Source organism: Hypoxylon trugodes (genome assembly GCF_022578975.1).
Source record: "Hypoxylon trugodes strain CBS 135444 unplaced genomic scaffold F4822scaffold_9, whole genome shotgun sequence".
Taxonomy (NCBI): Eukaryota; Fungi; Ascomycota; class Sordariomycetes; order Xylariales; family Hypoxylaceae; genus Hypoxylon; species Hypoxylon trugodes.
Window position 1 is genome coordinate 2,359,370 of NW_026250024.1, and position 13,897 is coordinate 2,373,266.

General features: G+C 47.2%; 6 protein-coding genes across 6 annotated transcripts; 2 read left to right on the forward strand and 4 right to left on the reverse strand.

The window, feature by feature from the left end:
• Positions 1–2,317: 2,317 nt before the first annotated feature.
• On the forward strand, positions 2,318–4,008 carry F4822DRAFT_433637 (glycoside hydrolase family 17 protein; the record flags this gene model as incomplete). The annotated part of the gene is made up of 2 exons (XM_051461870.1): positions 2,318–2,498; positions 2,558–4,008. The coding sequence occupies 2 exons, from the start codon at positions 2,318–2,320 to the stop codon at positions 4,006–4,008; spliced, it is 1,632 nt and encodes a 543-aa protein (XP_051310882.1).
• A 496-nt stretch (positions 4,009–4,504) lies between these two features.
• On the reverse strand, positions 4,505–5,955 carry F4822DRAFT_417329 (uncharacterized protein). Its single transcript, XM_051459440.1, has one exon. The coding sequence runs from the start codon at positions 5,533–5,535 to the stop codon at positions 4,618–4,620; it is 918 nt and encodes a 305-aa protein (XP_051310883.1). The 5' UTR covers positions 5,536–5,955; the 3' UTR covers positions 4,505–4,617.
• A 27-nt stretch (positions 5,956–5,982) lies between these two features.
• Positions 5,983–7,568, reverse strand: F4822DRAFT_383328 (subtilisin-like protein). Its single transcript, XM_051456438.1, has 3 exons — positions 7,063–7,568; positions 6,677–7,007; positions 5,983–6,623 (listed from the first exon to the last, which is right to left on the reverse strand). Exons 1-3 carry the CDS (start codon positions 7,275–7,277, stop codon positions 6,045–6,047), a joined length of 1,125 nt encoding a protein of 374 aa, XP_051310884.1. The 5' UTR covers positions 7,278–7,568; the 3' UTR covers positions 5,983–6,044.
• F4822DRAFT_383327 (uncharacterized protein) lies at positions 7,569–9,124 on the reverse strand. The gene is made up of 3 exons (XM_051456437.1): positions 8,300–9,124; positions 7,634–8,228; positions 7,569–7,583 (listed from the first exon to the last, which is right to left on the reverse strand). Exons 1-2 carry the CDS (start codon positions 8,908–8,910, stop codon positions 7,910–7,912), a joined length of 930 nt encoding a protein of 309 aa, XP_051310885.1. The 5' UTR covers positions 8,911–9,124; the 3' UTR covers positions 7,569–7,583; positions 7,634–7,909.
• Positions 9,125–9,461: 337 nt separating this feature from the next.
• Positions 9,462–11,682, forward strand: F4822DRAFT_446147 (uncharacterized protein; the record flags this gene model as incomplete). Its single annotated transcript, XM_051463478.1, has 3 exons — positions 9,462–9,474; positions 9,546–10,152; positions 10,228–11,682. 3 exons carry the CDS (start codon positions 9,462–9,464, stop codon positions 11,522–11,524), a joined length of 1,917 nt encoding a protein of 638 aa, XP_051310886.1. The 3' UTR covers positions 11,525–11,682.
• Positions 11,632–13,880, reverse strand: F4822DRAFT_383354 (cytochrome P450). Its single transcript, XM_051456439.1, has 4 exons — positions 13,641–13,880; positions 13,345–13,570; positions 11,879–13,290; positions 11,632–11,807 (listed from the first exon to the last, which is right to left on the reverse strand). The coding sequence occupies exons 2-4, from the start codon at positions 13,523–13,525 to the stop codon at positions 11,739–11,741; spliced, it is 1,662 nt and encodes a 553-aa protein (XP_051310887.1). The 5' UTR covers positions 13,526–13,570; positions 13,641–13,880; the 3' UTR covers positions 11,632–11,738.
• Positions 13,881–13,897: the final 17 nt, after the last annotated feature.

The following is a 13,897-nucleotide window of genomic DNA, read 5'->3' on the forward strand; positions in this document are numbered from 1 at the left end:
GAATAAGCTGCAAGGGATGGTAGGATTGGCAGTCGACATGCCGGAAATAACGTGTTTATTGAAAGCTTGAATAATGGGGTCGTGGAGGATTTGCATGATCTCGACTTTTAGATGGATCCTGTTGATCAATGATCAGTCAAGAATATTGCCCAATTTATTTTTAATAGGCGATACCACCATGAATTGCCAGAACAAAAGAACAGGGCTATAACAACCAACAACTTTTCTCACCTACTATTCTCAGTTCGAAAGTACCATACACCACAGCCACGTGTACGTATACTATACTCTCTATGTAATGGCGGCGGTCAAACGTATAGCGTTCCCCAGAATCAAATCCCGTACTTAGTTAATTCATATACTCAAGGTATGGTACTACGTAGTATTTGCCCAGAGGTCCAGAGCTCAAATTTGATGTCTAACTTGACGGTAGGCTAGACTTCTGGGTCTCGAAACTGATGAAGACCTATCAATTCGGGATTAATTTTGTTCAGGTCCACAGTTCAGCTAGTGCTCTATTAAGGGGGGTATTCAAGGCTCAGAGCTTAAGCGCGGTCAAACGTTTTCGGTAGGGAAACTAACATTGCAGGTAGGATTAATTGCTGTGAGTAATTATAGGAGAAAGGAAGCTAGAATTCTTGTAGCTTACTTTCCCCAGCTCAATGTAACACCGATTGATAAGGGTTGAGATATTAACTTCGTATACCCGGCTGTCGGTCGGTCAAGATCCTGGGGATTGGAAGATTGGCAGATTGGTAGGTGGTTTAGCTTCTTTTTTTACATGGTGCCTAGAAGTCTGGCCCATGCGACCACGACAGCGGACACTGTACGACACAGCAAAGTGTATCGAACAAAGATGGACGATCTCTGATCACCGATCAACAAGTTTGCTATTGCTAGCATCTGAGATGATCCAGCTGCCGGATTTGCAGACAAGCCCATCAATCCCATCATCCTGCCATCCAACTTAGTAAACCTGGCAGCCAGCCTAGCTTCCCGCTATGTACGTAGTTGTGCGTAGCAGTACGTAGGTGGAAGTTTGGGGCTTGGCAACGATATTGTTCCTTCGGATCGTAATGACGTGGGTTATCGAAAGGGAACAAATGCAATTGAAATGATACAAACCAATCAGATGCAAGAGTACTCCCGAGCGAAAAAGGAGTTGTCCTGTCAATTTTGCCAATTTTTCCCATTTTCCCCATATCTTGCCCTGTTCTGCCTTGTTGGTAGTTGATGCGCTTGAAGTTTTAATAATCTAATAATATTCGAGTACGAGAGTACCATCGTATAAGCGGTTAGTTCCAGCATAGTCCGCTGCAGGTCTAAGACGAAATAGGTCTAGTCAGGGTCAAGAAGTAATTTCGCTTGTTGGTCGGGCAATTTCCCAGGGCGACAAAGGAAAGACCGCAAGTCCCCATAAGAAAAATGGAGTCGCCTTCCGAAAGGGGTCACCTTTACTCGGAGGCAGAATTTGATTGGCTAGGAAGACAAACAATTTATGAACACACTCTCAATCGGGATAAGCTTCCCTCCCCCTTATTCAGCTTTTTTCCTCAATTCAATTTTCTAATTCCCCGACGAAAGTGAACTACGCCGCTACGTTTAAAGTCAACCCAATATGAGATATTGCTTTTCTTGCATGTATTCCGGTCTTGGTCTACATGTTGTGTCCACAATTGTATACTAAGCAGCAAGACACACAGTGGCCGGTTATTCTTCCGTGGGAGGGATTCCGCGAGGATGTGTTGTTGGTCGGTCGTCTGTGCCAATTCAACCACACTGGAAGTAAAGAGACCTGGGCATGTCCGAACAGGCACCCCTGGCAAGGATCCATCCATCACAGGAACCATTTGCAGAATATACTAAGTACAGCATGGGGAACAAGGGAACAAGGGGATGGGGATCCAGGATCAGCGGAGACCGATACAGCCCAAGTGCAGCCACCCTATTTGCCCCATTGCCAAAAACAACCATCAGGTAAAATTGGCGCTGAGCCGGGTCCATGAAGCCTTGCAGGCCTAATGGCGCTCTAATAAAACTACCAGGTTCCGCCGTTCCCATGATACCCTCCCTTCCTTCTCTCTCTTTTCCTCCTCACGAAACGACACTCTCAGACGTCGATGCCGTGACGTGAAAGCATCTCCCAGCTTTCGTCCTCGTTTTCTGCGTATCCTACATACCGCTTCACTCATTCAGCGGGCACTCGTTTTCTACGATATCACGAAAATAAACAAATAGCACTCTACATTAAATTTCGCTGCCGACTACGGTTAATTGGTGTTTGGTTAATTAAGGAGTTTTCGACAAGACGGAAATCATGAAGGCGACTTTTGCTGTAGCCGCCGTTGCGGCCCTTGCTGGGGGTGTTTCTGCCGGTAGCATCCACCACCGACACGCTCACGATGCCCACCGTGCCCTCCAGAAGAAGAGCTACGAGAGCGCTAACGCCACCTGTGGATGCACCACCATCTACAGCACCTACTACGGTGAAGCCACTCGTATGTGATAAACTTTTACAATGCCAAGAACTGTATATCATTCCTAACCACAAGCGTAGTCTCCTTCCCTCCGGTCCCGACCTCCACGCCTGCTCCCCCGCCGGTCACCGAGTCGTCGACCGCTGTTGTCGTCCCGACGCCCGTCCCTCACTCCGTCACGTCGACTGGTGTTTACACCTTCCCTGCCACCACCATCACCCTGACCGAGTCAACCACCGTCTGCGGTGCTACCAGCACTGGCGTCCCCAGTGGTACTCACACTCTCGGTGGTGTTACAACCATCGTCAGCACTGCGACCACTGTCACTTGCCCGTACGCCACGGTCTCTACGAGCGGAAGTGTCACCACCAGCGTTATCGAGACTACCACTTACGTCTGCCCGTCCGCTGGTACCTACACCATCGCTCCCACCACCACGACAGTCAGCGAATCCACCACTGTCACGGTCCCCGTTGTCACCAGCTACCCCCCTGGAACGTACACCCAGCCTGAGGTTGTGACCACCATCACCGAGACCAGCACTGTTGTCTACTGCCCGTTCAACGTTCCCACCCCGTCTGCCTCGACCACCGAGATTCCGGCTGCTCCTACCTACCCCGCCGTCACCGTCTCCGCCCCGGTCATCCCTACACCGTCTACCTACCCTACTCCTTCCTCTTCTAAGCCCAAGCCTACCGGTGGCCTTGGTGGTGCCGCTGGCAAGCCATGGGGTATCTCTTACACCCCCTATGAGACCAGCGCCGAGGGTGGCTGCAAGAGCGCTTCCCAGGTTGAGCAGGACATTGCTGCTATCGCCGCTTCTGGCATCAAGACCGTCCGTGTTTACTCCACTGACTGCGATACTCTTCCCAACGTCGGTAGCGCTTGCGCCAAGCACGGTGTCAAGATGATCCTCGGTATCTTCATTGACTCTCCCGGTTGCTCCGCCAGCCACCCCAGTGTTGCTGAGCAGATCAGCGCCATCAAGAGCTGGGCCAAGTGGGAGCTTGTTGACCTCATCTCTGTCGGTAACGAGGCTATCTTCCACGGTTACTGCCAGCCTTCCGAGCTTGCCTCCCTCATCTCTGAGTGCAAGAGCCAGTTCGGTGGCTACAGCGGTCAGTACACCACTGCCGAGACTGTCAACATCTGGCAGCAGAGCGATGTCGCCGGTGCCCTTTGCGGTGCCGTTGATGTGACCGGTGCTAACGCTCACGCTTTCTTCAACACCGAGACCGATGCTTCCCAGGCTGGTCAATTCGTTAAGGGTCAGCTCAAGATCGTTAACGATATCTGCCCGGGTAAGGAGGGTATCATCCTTGAGACCGGTTGGCCTTCTAAGGGTAACCCCATGGGTCTTGCCATCCCGGGTGAGTCTGAGCAGCTTACTGCCATCAAGAGCATCGTCGAGGAATGCGGTGACAAGGCTGTCCTCTTCAGCTTGACCTCCGACCAATGGAAGAGCCCTGACTCTCCTTGCGCTTGCGAGCAGTTCTTCGGCTGTGCCAACGTTCTCGGCATCAGCATCTAAGATGGCAATTAAGTTGATGGGTGCTCACTGACTTATGAATACCCATTTTTGTACATTGTTACGTCTTTGTCCAAACGGTTGCAGCATATGCGTTCCGGCCGCGGAGGAGTTTACGGTTGGATTTAAAGTTGGGGATATATACCTGCCGATCTATATGTTCTATGTCAGTAGTTCCTTTTGTGATAAAGAGCGATGTATCAAGAAGCGGACTTGGGCGGCGCAAGCAAAGTCAAAGTCAAAGATATCTTCAAGTCGCACAAACCTAGGTGCCTCCATACTTCCTGGCCTGTCCGAATGTAGGGTCTGATTCATAATGTTGTAATCTACTAGTGTCTATTATTTGATGGGGATGCGTTGTCTATATCTGCTTGATTTACGAGTGATGTTCATTTTTCTGTTGCTCTAGATTCGTGGTATACTAATTGAGTTGAATTAATCATACTTAATGCTTAGAAATATCTAAATGTGATCTAAATGTGGAAGATGTTTCGAGATATTTCAATCCAGTAAGAGTGTCTTTGATTTCTGTTAATATGAAGTCTGATATGTAAGCCCCTATCTTCCTGTTTACTATTCTACCATGACTATTTACTGACATCTTTTGAAGCTTCAAGGTGCAGATTCCTTATAGCGCGGTATGATCCATTTCGATGGCTCAATGCCAGCTACGCATTTTTTAACTAACACCACATCCTCGCCATATTTCGCATTCCCCCTCCTTGCTGCATCTTTTGTGTTACCTTCTATATTTGCCGCAGTTTTCGCATTTTCTGTATCCTCTGTTTCTATCCCAACGTCTCGAGCTATCTGATACTCTCCATCTTGCCGAGCCATAGGGACGCCGTCACCCGCCATGGTCGCTCCAGCCAAATATGATCGTGATTTGGTCTCACTTTTATTATACCACTTATACCAGATCTTAGTCGCGCGGTAGGCCAGGACGAACGAGTCGGCTTCCTCCACCGAAGTGGTCTTTTTCGACGAAACAGTAGACGAGAGCTTAGGGCCAGCAGCGACGACCGTGGTAGGTTCTGGGACAGTGACCTCTAGGGTAGCCCCCACGCTGCTATCCCTTGATAGGGACCAAGAAGCGCCGTGTGCGATTTTCAGTCCTGTGATCATGTACACGGGGTATCTCTTCTTCGTCACTTCCATGTACGTTTTTACATCGCCTAGGGCAAGAGAAGCGCCGATATATTCCACAGACGGGTAAAAATGCGACGTCTCGAGCTCGCGGATATAAACAGCAGTTTCGGCGTTTCTTTGATATTTGGTACCGATTTCGCCCAGACTTTCCAGTCCGAAAATTCGCGCTACGGCTCCGAGCTCGTGCTCGCGTATCTTCTCGAATGTTATAGAAAAACCCTTGTCTTTCGTGTAGTAGGTGTTACCCGCCGGGATGTCTACCTGCTTGGATTGGTTGAGAGGTAGGAGTTCCTTGAGGTCTTCAACTATTGTGCCTAGTTTCAGCGGACCGTTTGGTGGAATTGAAAAATTAGGGGCTCGTCGGTACGTTGGGATCTCCATTTGCGAAGGCGTATTTGCGCATTTGACGCCTTAGGGCATTCAACTTACCACCTACCCTCTTATTATGGAGAAGGCAGTCGATGAAATGCGGCTAGGCCAGCAGATATCCAGCCAGATTCGAATCAAGATTAAAAACTCCCAAGCGCTGCAATTCGCTTATCAACCAAAAGCTAGGCTAAGGCTGGGACAGTTACACTGCCCCGCGCGAGGGACAGGTGTACCTACTAGGTACCAAGATAAGTAAACTTATAAGTCTCTACAGGGCAACTCCATAGTTACCTACTTGAAGCAAAATAATATATAGAAGCATATACAATACAATGATAACGCAGAGGATATAGAAGAAATAGAAGAAATAAAAGGAGAACTAAAAAAGACGTAGTGAACAAACAAAGGAAGAAGTATATATATAAAAAAAAAAAAAAGGTAAAATATATAGAAGATACAGGAGAAACGAAGTTTGAAGTCAGGGCCTGTAGGTAGGCACGTATGGGTACCTGGGTGAGCAGTTATAGTGGGGTATATTGGTTATGTAGCGCGTCCAAGATGCCTTCCTCTATAAACGTATCCGACTTTACACCCCACAGAAGCCATGGCGCGATGAAATTATAGCCATTGTCAGGTGCGGACATTAACTTAAATACACGCCGCATTCGATATTCACTTTCCCTCAGCTGGTTGAAATGCTCCTGGCCAAGCCTTGCCCTTACAATTTCCAGTATGTTTATTGCAAATCCAGCCGTAATAGGGGTCGCGAACGAGGTACCCGACTTACAGACATCTCCTTTCCAGAAGAAGGGAATATTGATCCCCAAAGTCATAAAATTGTCGGTTTCATCATCGGCGGTTGCAGCGGGATTAATCCCCCCATCTTTTCCCTTTCCGTTCGATGCGTTCACACATATAACGTTCCTATATTTCGCCGGATATGGCCTATCGCCGTGATTACCATGATTTGCTGCCGCGGCAAAGAGTAGCTTGTTACTAGCTTTGCTTATGGCCCTTTCGACGCTTGTATCCATTTCTGGGAACCCGAATGGCATTATGATTATATCGGCATCCCATTCGGTAGTTGCGTAATGGATTGCCTTCCTTTACTGTTAGCATTTCTTAATAGATGGATAAGAAATAAGTGACTCACATCTCCAATTTTGCAAAAATCCCGCTCCTCGATGTGTCCACTGTTGGCAACTTTAGCCACATAAATGTCAACGTTCTCCGAAGCATTGAGTACAAGCTGGGCGACATGGGTCCCGTGTCCATATTCGTCGTGAACATCATCTTCGTCACCTATCCAACTCCGTCGCCCTTTAATACAGTCACGCCTCATCCCCCCTCTTATAGCTGGGTGGTTCTCATCTATACCTGTATCAATAATACAAACCGAAATGTTAGTCTCACTACTACGCAAGAGAAAATCTCTTTTGAAAGTATCATATGAAGCAAAGAATTCTTCAACGCTTCCTCCCTGCCTATATCAACTAAGTTAGCAAATTCTTGTTTTATAATGATTAAGCACAAACATACGGTTCATCTAGGTTATTGGCCAGGCCATCGAATAAGCTTACTAGGTTAGAGGTTGCGGGTTTATGGGTCCTTCGGATCGTGTCATAGAAGGATTGTTTGAATTTCTCAGTCTTAGAGTCATCGTTGACTGCGAGTGGCGTGGACGATAAGGAAGATTCCGGGGTGCTCCGGCGGAGACGAGGCTGTGAATTTCTTTTGTGCTGGGGCCGGCCCATGAGGATGTTCCTTGGTTTCGAATTGAGTGAACTAGGATTTTTAGGTCCAGAAGAAGAAATCACCGTGTTAGCCGTGCGGAGCTCGTAGTTTCCAGTTCGGCAAGGTATCGTCTGGCCGGTCGAACTGGAATATTGGAGCCCAAATTCATGGGACTCGATGGATGTTAATGGCCTAGCCCCTTCGTTGGCCTGAATTATCAATGCTTGTGGGAGGGATGATTTCTCGAAACACGTCAATTCTTTCTCAAGATTGAGACAATTTTACTTTGTATTTGTTTCCTAAGAGAACTATCGTTGTCGGGGTTCCTATAAAGCTGTAAGAAACCGCGGACAGCTTCTATGTAGTATTTATTTACTGATACTTGCGCGCGGTCGAGAGCAACGAGTAGAGTGATATATAAACTTGGTGTGTCAAGTTTATCGCGTTGTGTTACGGTGATCCCCTCTCCGAATTTCAGTTCTAAGGGAAGTTTTTTAAATAATAGAAAGTCAGGAAATCCTTTGAATAACGGGTGTTGGGCTCCTTCGGTTGAGCTCACACGAGAACCGTAGGCCAGGTATGGGGGGATTTGGAGTAAATTGTCGTATTTGTGGTCCGCCAAAGAAGCGAGGAAATGCATATTGGCTGCTTCCTATCCGTTCTCGGTCCATTTACAGTCGTATAAATGCATGAATAAAATCCCAAGATTGAGTGCGAGTGCCCTCTTCTCCCATATTGAGAACCTGTCTTCTGAGCTCAATGTGATCCGTTGGAACCTATTTGCTTTGATCATTTCATGTAATGATAGCCCAAGTTTCCCGCTATCGCGCGTCGAACTCCTCTCGGCGTGCTCGGAAGGAAAAAGCTCTTCGCCTGCTAGGTGAAATCGAAGGTGTTCATCAAGACGCAAGGATTGTTCGATCGTACTACAGAGATCTCCTATAGCGCTGGATTGATCACTTAATTCCCAACTAATATTTGAGAATTATATATTAGTTCTCGATAGTGATAGGTTCGGATGTTGGTGGGGAGATGTACCTGCTTGAGGAGTATGGGCATGAAGCCCCCCTGCCAGATGATAGCATCATTCGCATAGCTCGCACAGGAACTGAGAAGCAAATTTAAATTTGCCGGGAGAGCATCCTTACCCAATTCCCGCAATCCAGAGAACCTAACCATCATCCCATGAGCGATATCGTATTTACATTTGGAAAAGAGCACGTTTAATCTGTCGAGGACATTCTCAGTAAATATGCGAATACTATCGTCAACCTTCGAATGCTCGCTGCTGGTTGGTGGCGCTGCGAAGGAACGTATCGGAGTAGGATAAATAGACAGGAGAGCTGTATTGACTTCTGTAATAGTTTCGATAGCGCATTGTATGTCGTCCACTGTCGATACATCAAAGCGGAACACCTGTTTCTCTATTATATCCCCTGACCGGTACGTCAGGACCCTATCAAGCTTCGGGAAGCGTCTAGAAAAGTCGTTTGGAGGGCGAGGGCGCATGGCCCAGTCCGATTCGTTACCTCTGATCGATTCGCCATCCACAAAGGACTCAAAGACGTCTAGAAGTTTTCTAAATTCATCCATGCATTCATATACAACACCGCGTGGAAGATGAGAGCTTCGTGGGCGTGATAGTTCAATCATTTGTAGCTCCTAGAATAGCTGATCTATCGTAGCGGCGTATAATTGATCTTCGCCGAGGCGCTTGCTTGACCTTTGTATACTGGAAAGTAAAAGGGGATAAATTTGTTGGAGGGCCTTCCATTCTTTGAGATCTTCGAGTTGCGTCATATGTTAACCATCTAATGGAACTATTTGGGAGTGAACAAACAATTGGTCTATCGGAAGGTTCATAACGAGAATGGGTGAGTCGGAGAGTCTCGAGATCACGACTGAGCGCCACATCTCCTAGAGGGGCGACTCGCTAAACCTACCTATCATAGCTGTAGGATCTATCGATCGATTATCAACCCAGTCTCTTGGAGGTACTTACTACCGTACCTAGGTACTTAAGTTGAACTTCTCCAACAGACTATCTACCTCTCGATTCATCAGCGGTTTATTCGATGCATCGGAGCCTTCGTTGCGGACTGCATATATCATGGACGTCTGAGTGATGGATAGCGACCGCTAGATATTCACGTTAGCTTTGCAATGCCATCAAGCGCTCATCAGGAATGTTACGAAAGATGACCATGACGTTAATCCGTTCGCTCGAGTGTTACAAGAGTGTCATTACCGTTTTACTGCTTGGGCTGCTTATCTAGGCGTATTCACAGCTAAACCCGCATCTCTTGATGATCGCTTAAAAGATGTGACTCATGTGAAAGACTTAGTGCTTCAGATATTAAATTCGATCCAGGATAATGCTAAACTATGTGAGTCCAAGTTGCTCGACATCCTAGTTTATTCAAATTGTCATAGTATAGCATCAGGTTTGCTCCGACATAGGGTTGGTTCGCCAATACCGGATAAAGAGGGTAGCATATTGACCACCCTAGAATCTCAAAGACATTCACAGATACAAAATGCCCTTCAACGTTCTATCGATAGGTTGGAACGCTTGGGCATTGCAATACGACGGCCATCTACAACTGGGCTTCAGCAAGGTGTATCGTTTGAGGAGCTATCATCACAGATGGTCAAGTCTATGTATCCTGATGCAGATGATGAGCTAGTATCTTATCTAGGGCGCTCAATGCTCCGACGCCATACGAAACTGAGGCACAAACGCGAACACCAGAACGAACCAGCACATCCCATGAGCAAAGGCGTTACAACCTACCCTAAGCCACCCGCAAAGGAAGCCGCTCCGGGGTTTAAAAGGTGCAATTGGTGTCTTGCAAATTATAGCACAGCCCAATTTGAAGATGGCAGGTGGTGGAGGTATGTCATATCTAATTTTTCTTCCTCTTTTTCTTTTTCTTATAGCATCATTATTCTAATAAGGTAATTTCCTAGGCGTCATGTAGATAACGACTTACTTCCTTATCTGTGCCTTTCCGAGGAATGTGCAGAGACGATGCGCCAATTTGGGGACTTCGAACAATGGAGAACGCATATGGAAGAAAGCCATACAGCACAGTGGGCCGAGAAAGTTTACGCCCGAGCATGGGTTTGCGATATCAACCATGGGACACCCCTTCATTTCAAGAGTCACAGGCTGATCAAGAGCCACATGCTTGAATCTCACCGAGACAAACTTAACGGCGTACAAATCAGAGTGCTTGCGGAGCAAAGTGCTAAGCAAAAACCGCGACAAGCAGGGATATGCCCCTTGTGTTGTTCCATGATCGTTAGTGATAGTCGGGATACCACTAAGACTCGGGGGAATAAACCTACGCTTTCAGATATGCAGGAGCAGGACGCTACATCACCACGGTCTGCGGGGGAGAAGAAGCTTGAGCCCAAGCATCCATCGCAAGAATCGCTACCTGCAGCCTCGTCACCCGTAGATGACGAGTCGGGGGAACTTACTGTGGCGTTATCCAAACGAACCCTAGATAGGGCAATGAGGGCTCGTTATATTGCAACGGTACACAAACACAGTATGCATGGGTTAAAGGATTTCACTGTAGCATCACCTGAACGAACCTCAAGCACGTTAAGAAGTTCTATTAAGAAATCACCCGAACGAAAACTAGACGAGCTAGAGAGATTTATTTTGGCAACGCCTGAACAAACCCCCGGCAAATTAGGGGATTCTACTACATCATCACCTGAACGAAACCAAGACAAGCTAAAGGAATCTACTATGGTATTACCCCAACAAGCCCCGAATAAATTAAAGGACTCTACTGCAGCGTCGCCTGAACGAACTCCATGCGGACTGAAAATCGCTCGCCATGTGGCCAAGCACCTCCTTGAACTTTCATTTCTTTCCCTAAGCCTGTACAAGCAGGAAAATACCCGTTTAAAGGAGGGCCATAATTTTAGGCAGCAGAGTGCTCCATCTGCGGAAATCAACTCAGAGAATGGCTCTGGAGTCAATGAAACCGGCTATAGCAAGGGACACTCACCGAGTATACTCGCTTATATTGATGGTGTAAACGCCGGACAAGCTCCTATAAGCACGCTTCGCCAGCAGTCCCAAAACATCGCGTCGAGCTTAGCTGCCCGAGGCGAAAAGGTACTTCGTGAGGTTCACGATGCATCGGTTAAGCTTAGTACGGTTAAGGAAATTGAGGAAGATCCAGTAATCGTCACACAAAGCAGAGGCGGCATAATACGGGAGCTCGGCCGGCATCAAGAAACATAAGCTCAACCTCATCATGTTGAAGTAAAATAGAAAATCTAATTTAAGGACAGGACACTAATCATGGGCGTTAACTACGAGCACGAAAGCTGGTATCTCTTGCTCTAATCAACTAAACTACCTAGGTAATATTCCAATTCATTCATGCCAGGATTCCCGTTCACTCATTTCATGAAATCCGCATGGTCATAATATGTGATACTGATATTTTTTCTGTTTAAGTACTATCCAACCTCTTGACTTTCACCATCATGTCGTCTACCGGCCTGGCCGTAATCTGTCGTATCTACGCAGATGTTGTTTAGCGTTCTTATGACATCAACAAACACAAACGTGATGGAATATGAATTGACTCACATCATAAACCTGTGACTTGACTCTATATCGTCCATCTTGATCGAGGATCGGCCGGCCATCCTCACTCAGGGCAAGCTCACCAAGACCCACCTTGGTGAACTCATAACGGCGAGCAATGACAGCGATAATCACGCGGATTTCAATGCTCGCAAATTCCTGCCCGATACAACTACGAGGCCCCCGTTCAAATGGCCTCCATGCGGCATAGGGAAATTCAGCTGTACCTGAATCCAGGCCCTTTTCTGATTGCTGATGTGACCCGCCTAACCACCGCTCGGGTTTGAAATGTTCGGCCGTGTCACCGTAGACCCTGGGGTCGCGGTGGATAATCGAATTACAATTGTATACTATTACATCGTCAAGGCCCAATTCTTCGCCTGTTGGGGTGCGTATTGTGTAAAAATTCCCCGTTGTCGAATACCTCGCAGTGGAAGCCGGCGTGTGGAGTCGCAAGGTCTCCTTGATTACGGCAATGATATATGTCATTTGGCCCACAAGCTCTGGGCCGAGCGGCGGAACGAGCTGGGCACGTATCGTCTCCGGATCTGTCTGGGGACCGAATATGTGGTCGAGTTCGGCACGTACCGCTGCCATGGCCCGCGGACAACGCGATAATTCATAGAAAACCCAGGCGAGCGTGGCGCTGGGACTATCATGGCCACCCAAGAGAAAAGTCTTGAGCTGGTCACAAGTTATATCAAGAAGATCTTGGGGGAGCGCTTTAGCGTTTTGCAGACTGAGAGAAAGTATACTCTCCGAGCGCTGGCTAGTCTTATCTTGACGTGTCTGTTGTTCTTCGTGTTTGCGTCGGATCATGGCCTTTAGGATTCTGTCGACCTGCTTGCCAGCCCTTCGACGCTTCAGCGTGGTTAGAGGTTTGAACCACCATGGTAAATGGATCTTGTCATCCCAGTATGCCCTTAAGAGCTCAGTAAATGAGCGGATGAGCTCGCCTCGTTGTGATGGATCCATATGCTGAGCATCCAGATCAACATCCATAATAACTGCGCCGATGATATCGAAAGTCAGGTTTGTAGTAAGAGACACAAGGGAGAACTTGTCCTGGGAGCTTGATAGCATATCGAGATGCTTGGTAAATATTATTGTTTTGTCCAACATGGTAGGTAAGAATGTCAAGAGGTGCTGTAGAGAGAAGCCGTGATTGTACGTTTTGCGTAATGACTTCCACATATCGCCCTGCGATGATAAGATAGAGGTCCTTCCTATGACGTGCTCGAGGTATCTGAGGTCGACTTTCGGAACGCTTGCTGGGAACTGTATAGTGGCCCTCGATATTTGTTCTGCGATTTCATAGCACGTAACAAAAACTACAGGGCGACAGATGGGTCGGTAATCCATCAGCACCAAGGGCGGCCGCCCAAGCATTTCATATATTTCGGAAAAAATGTAGTCTTAAAGTGAAATTGTTAGAGAAATTATATGTCATAGAATGTTTTAGGCATTACCATGGTCGCGGTCTAGTTTACCGCGTTTAGTAATCTCATTGTAGACTTTGAGGTGCCCCCAGAAGAGGGAAGTTGGCAACTGGGGGAACCTGTTGTATTGTACAAATCGCTTATAGCATAGCTTGCGGTAAAGGAGTACCGAGGCCAGCAGTACCGCAACCAACATAAGGGGCTTCAGCATGTTTTGATTACCAGTCGAATTTGGACTTGTATCAACTTACTGAGTCTAAGTATGGTCAACTGATGGCTTATATATATACCTAGATGTCTAGCATATGAAGGCATTGCTCACTTACCACGTAGGCAGGCAGTGATGTTATGGGACCACCATATCAAACACCGAGGCGTGTAACTTAGGGAGTAAGCAAGGGTGAACATATACCTCAGTGATCGACCAGCATGTTCATAAGATATATACTGCGCCTTGTCGTATTGCATAGGGATTCACGCAGACGCTCAATGTACCTAGGTGGATACTGATAATAATAGAGAAAACGTAAAATTCCAATGTACCGCATTGTACGTTTTAATACGTTAATACACAGTAGGTAAT

Bases quoted from the DNA above. Each gene is read 5' to 3' on its own strand.
- F4822DRAFT_417329 (XM_051459440.1), bottom strand. From the start codon at position 5,535: ATGGAGATCCCAACGTACCGACGAGCCCCTAATTTTTCAATTCCACCA.
- F4822DRAFT_383328 (XM_051456438.1), bottom strand. From the start codon at position 7,277: ATGGGCCGGCCCCAGCACAAAAGAAATTCACAGCCTCGTCTCCGCCGG. The intron at 7,008-7,062 runs GTATGTTTGTGC...TAGTTGATATAG, and splicing joins GCCAATAACCTAGATGAACC to GCAGGGAGGAAGCGTTGAAG. The intron at 6,624-6,676 runs GTGAGTCACTTA...CAGTAAAGGAAG, and splicing joins ATTTTTGCAAAATTGGAGAT to GCAATCCATTACGCAACTAC.
- F4822DRAFT_383327 (XM_051456437.1), bottom strand. From the start codon at position 8,910: ATGATTGAACTATCACGCCCACGAAGCTCTCATCTTCCACGCGGTGTT. The intron at 8,229-8,299 runs GCAGGTACATCT...CTCAAATATTAG, and splicing joins TTCATGCCCATACTCCTCAA to TTGGGAATTAAGTGATCAAT.
- F4822DRAFT_383354 (XM_051456439.1), bottom strand. From the start codon at position 13,525: ATGCTGAAGCCCCTTATGTTGGTTGCGGTACTGCTGGCCTCGGTACTC. The intron at 13,291-13,344 runs GTAATGCCTAAA...TTTCACTTTAAG, and splicing joins TAAACTAGACCGCGACCATG to ACTACATTTTTTCCGAAATA. The intron at 11,808-11,878 runs GTGAGTCAATTC...ACATCTGCGTAG, and splicing joins TCAAGTCACAGGTTTATGAT to ATACGACAGATTACGGCCAG.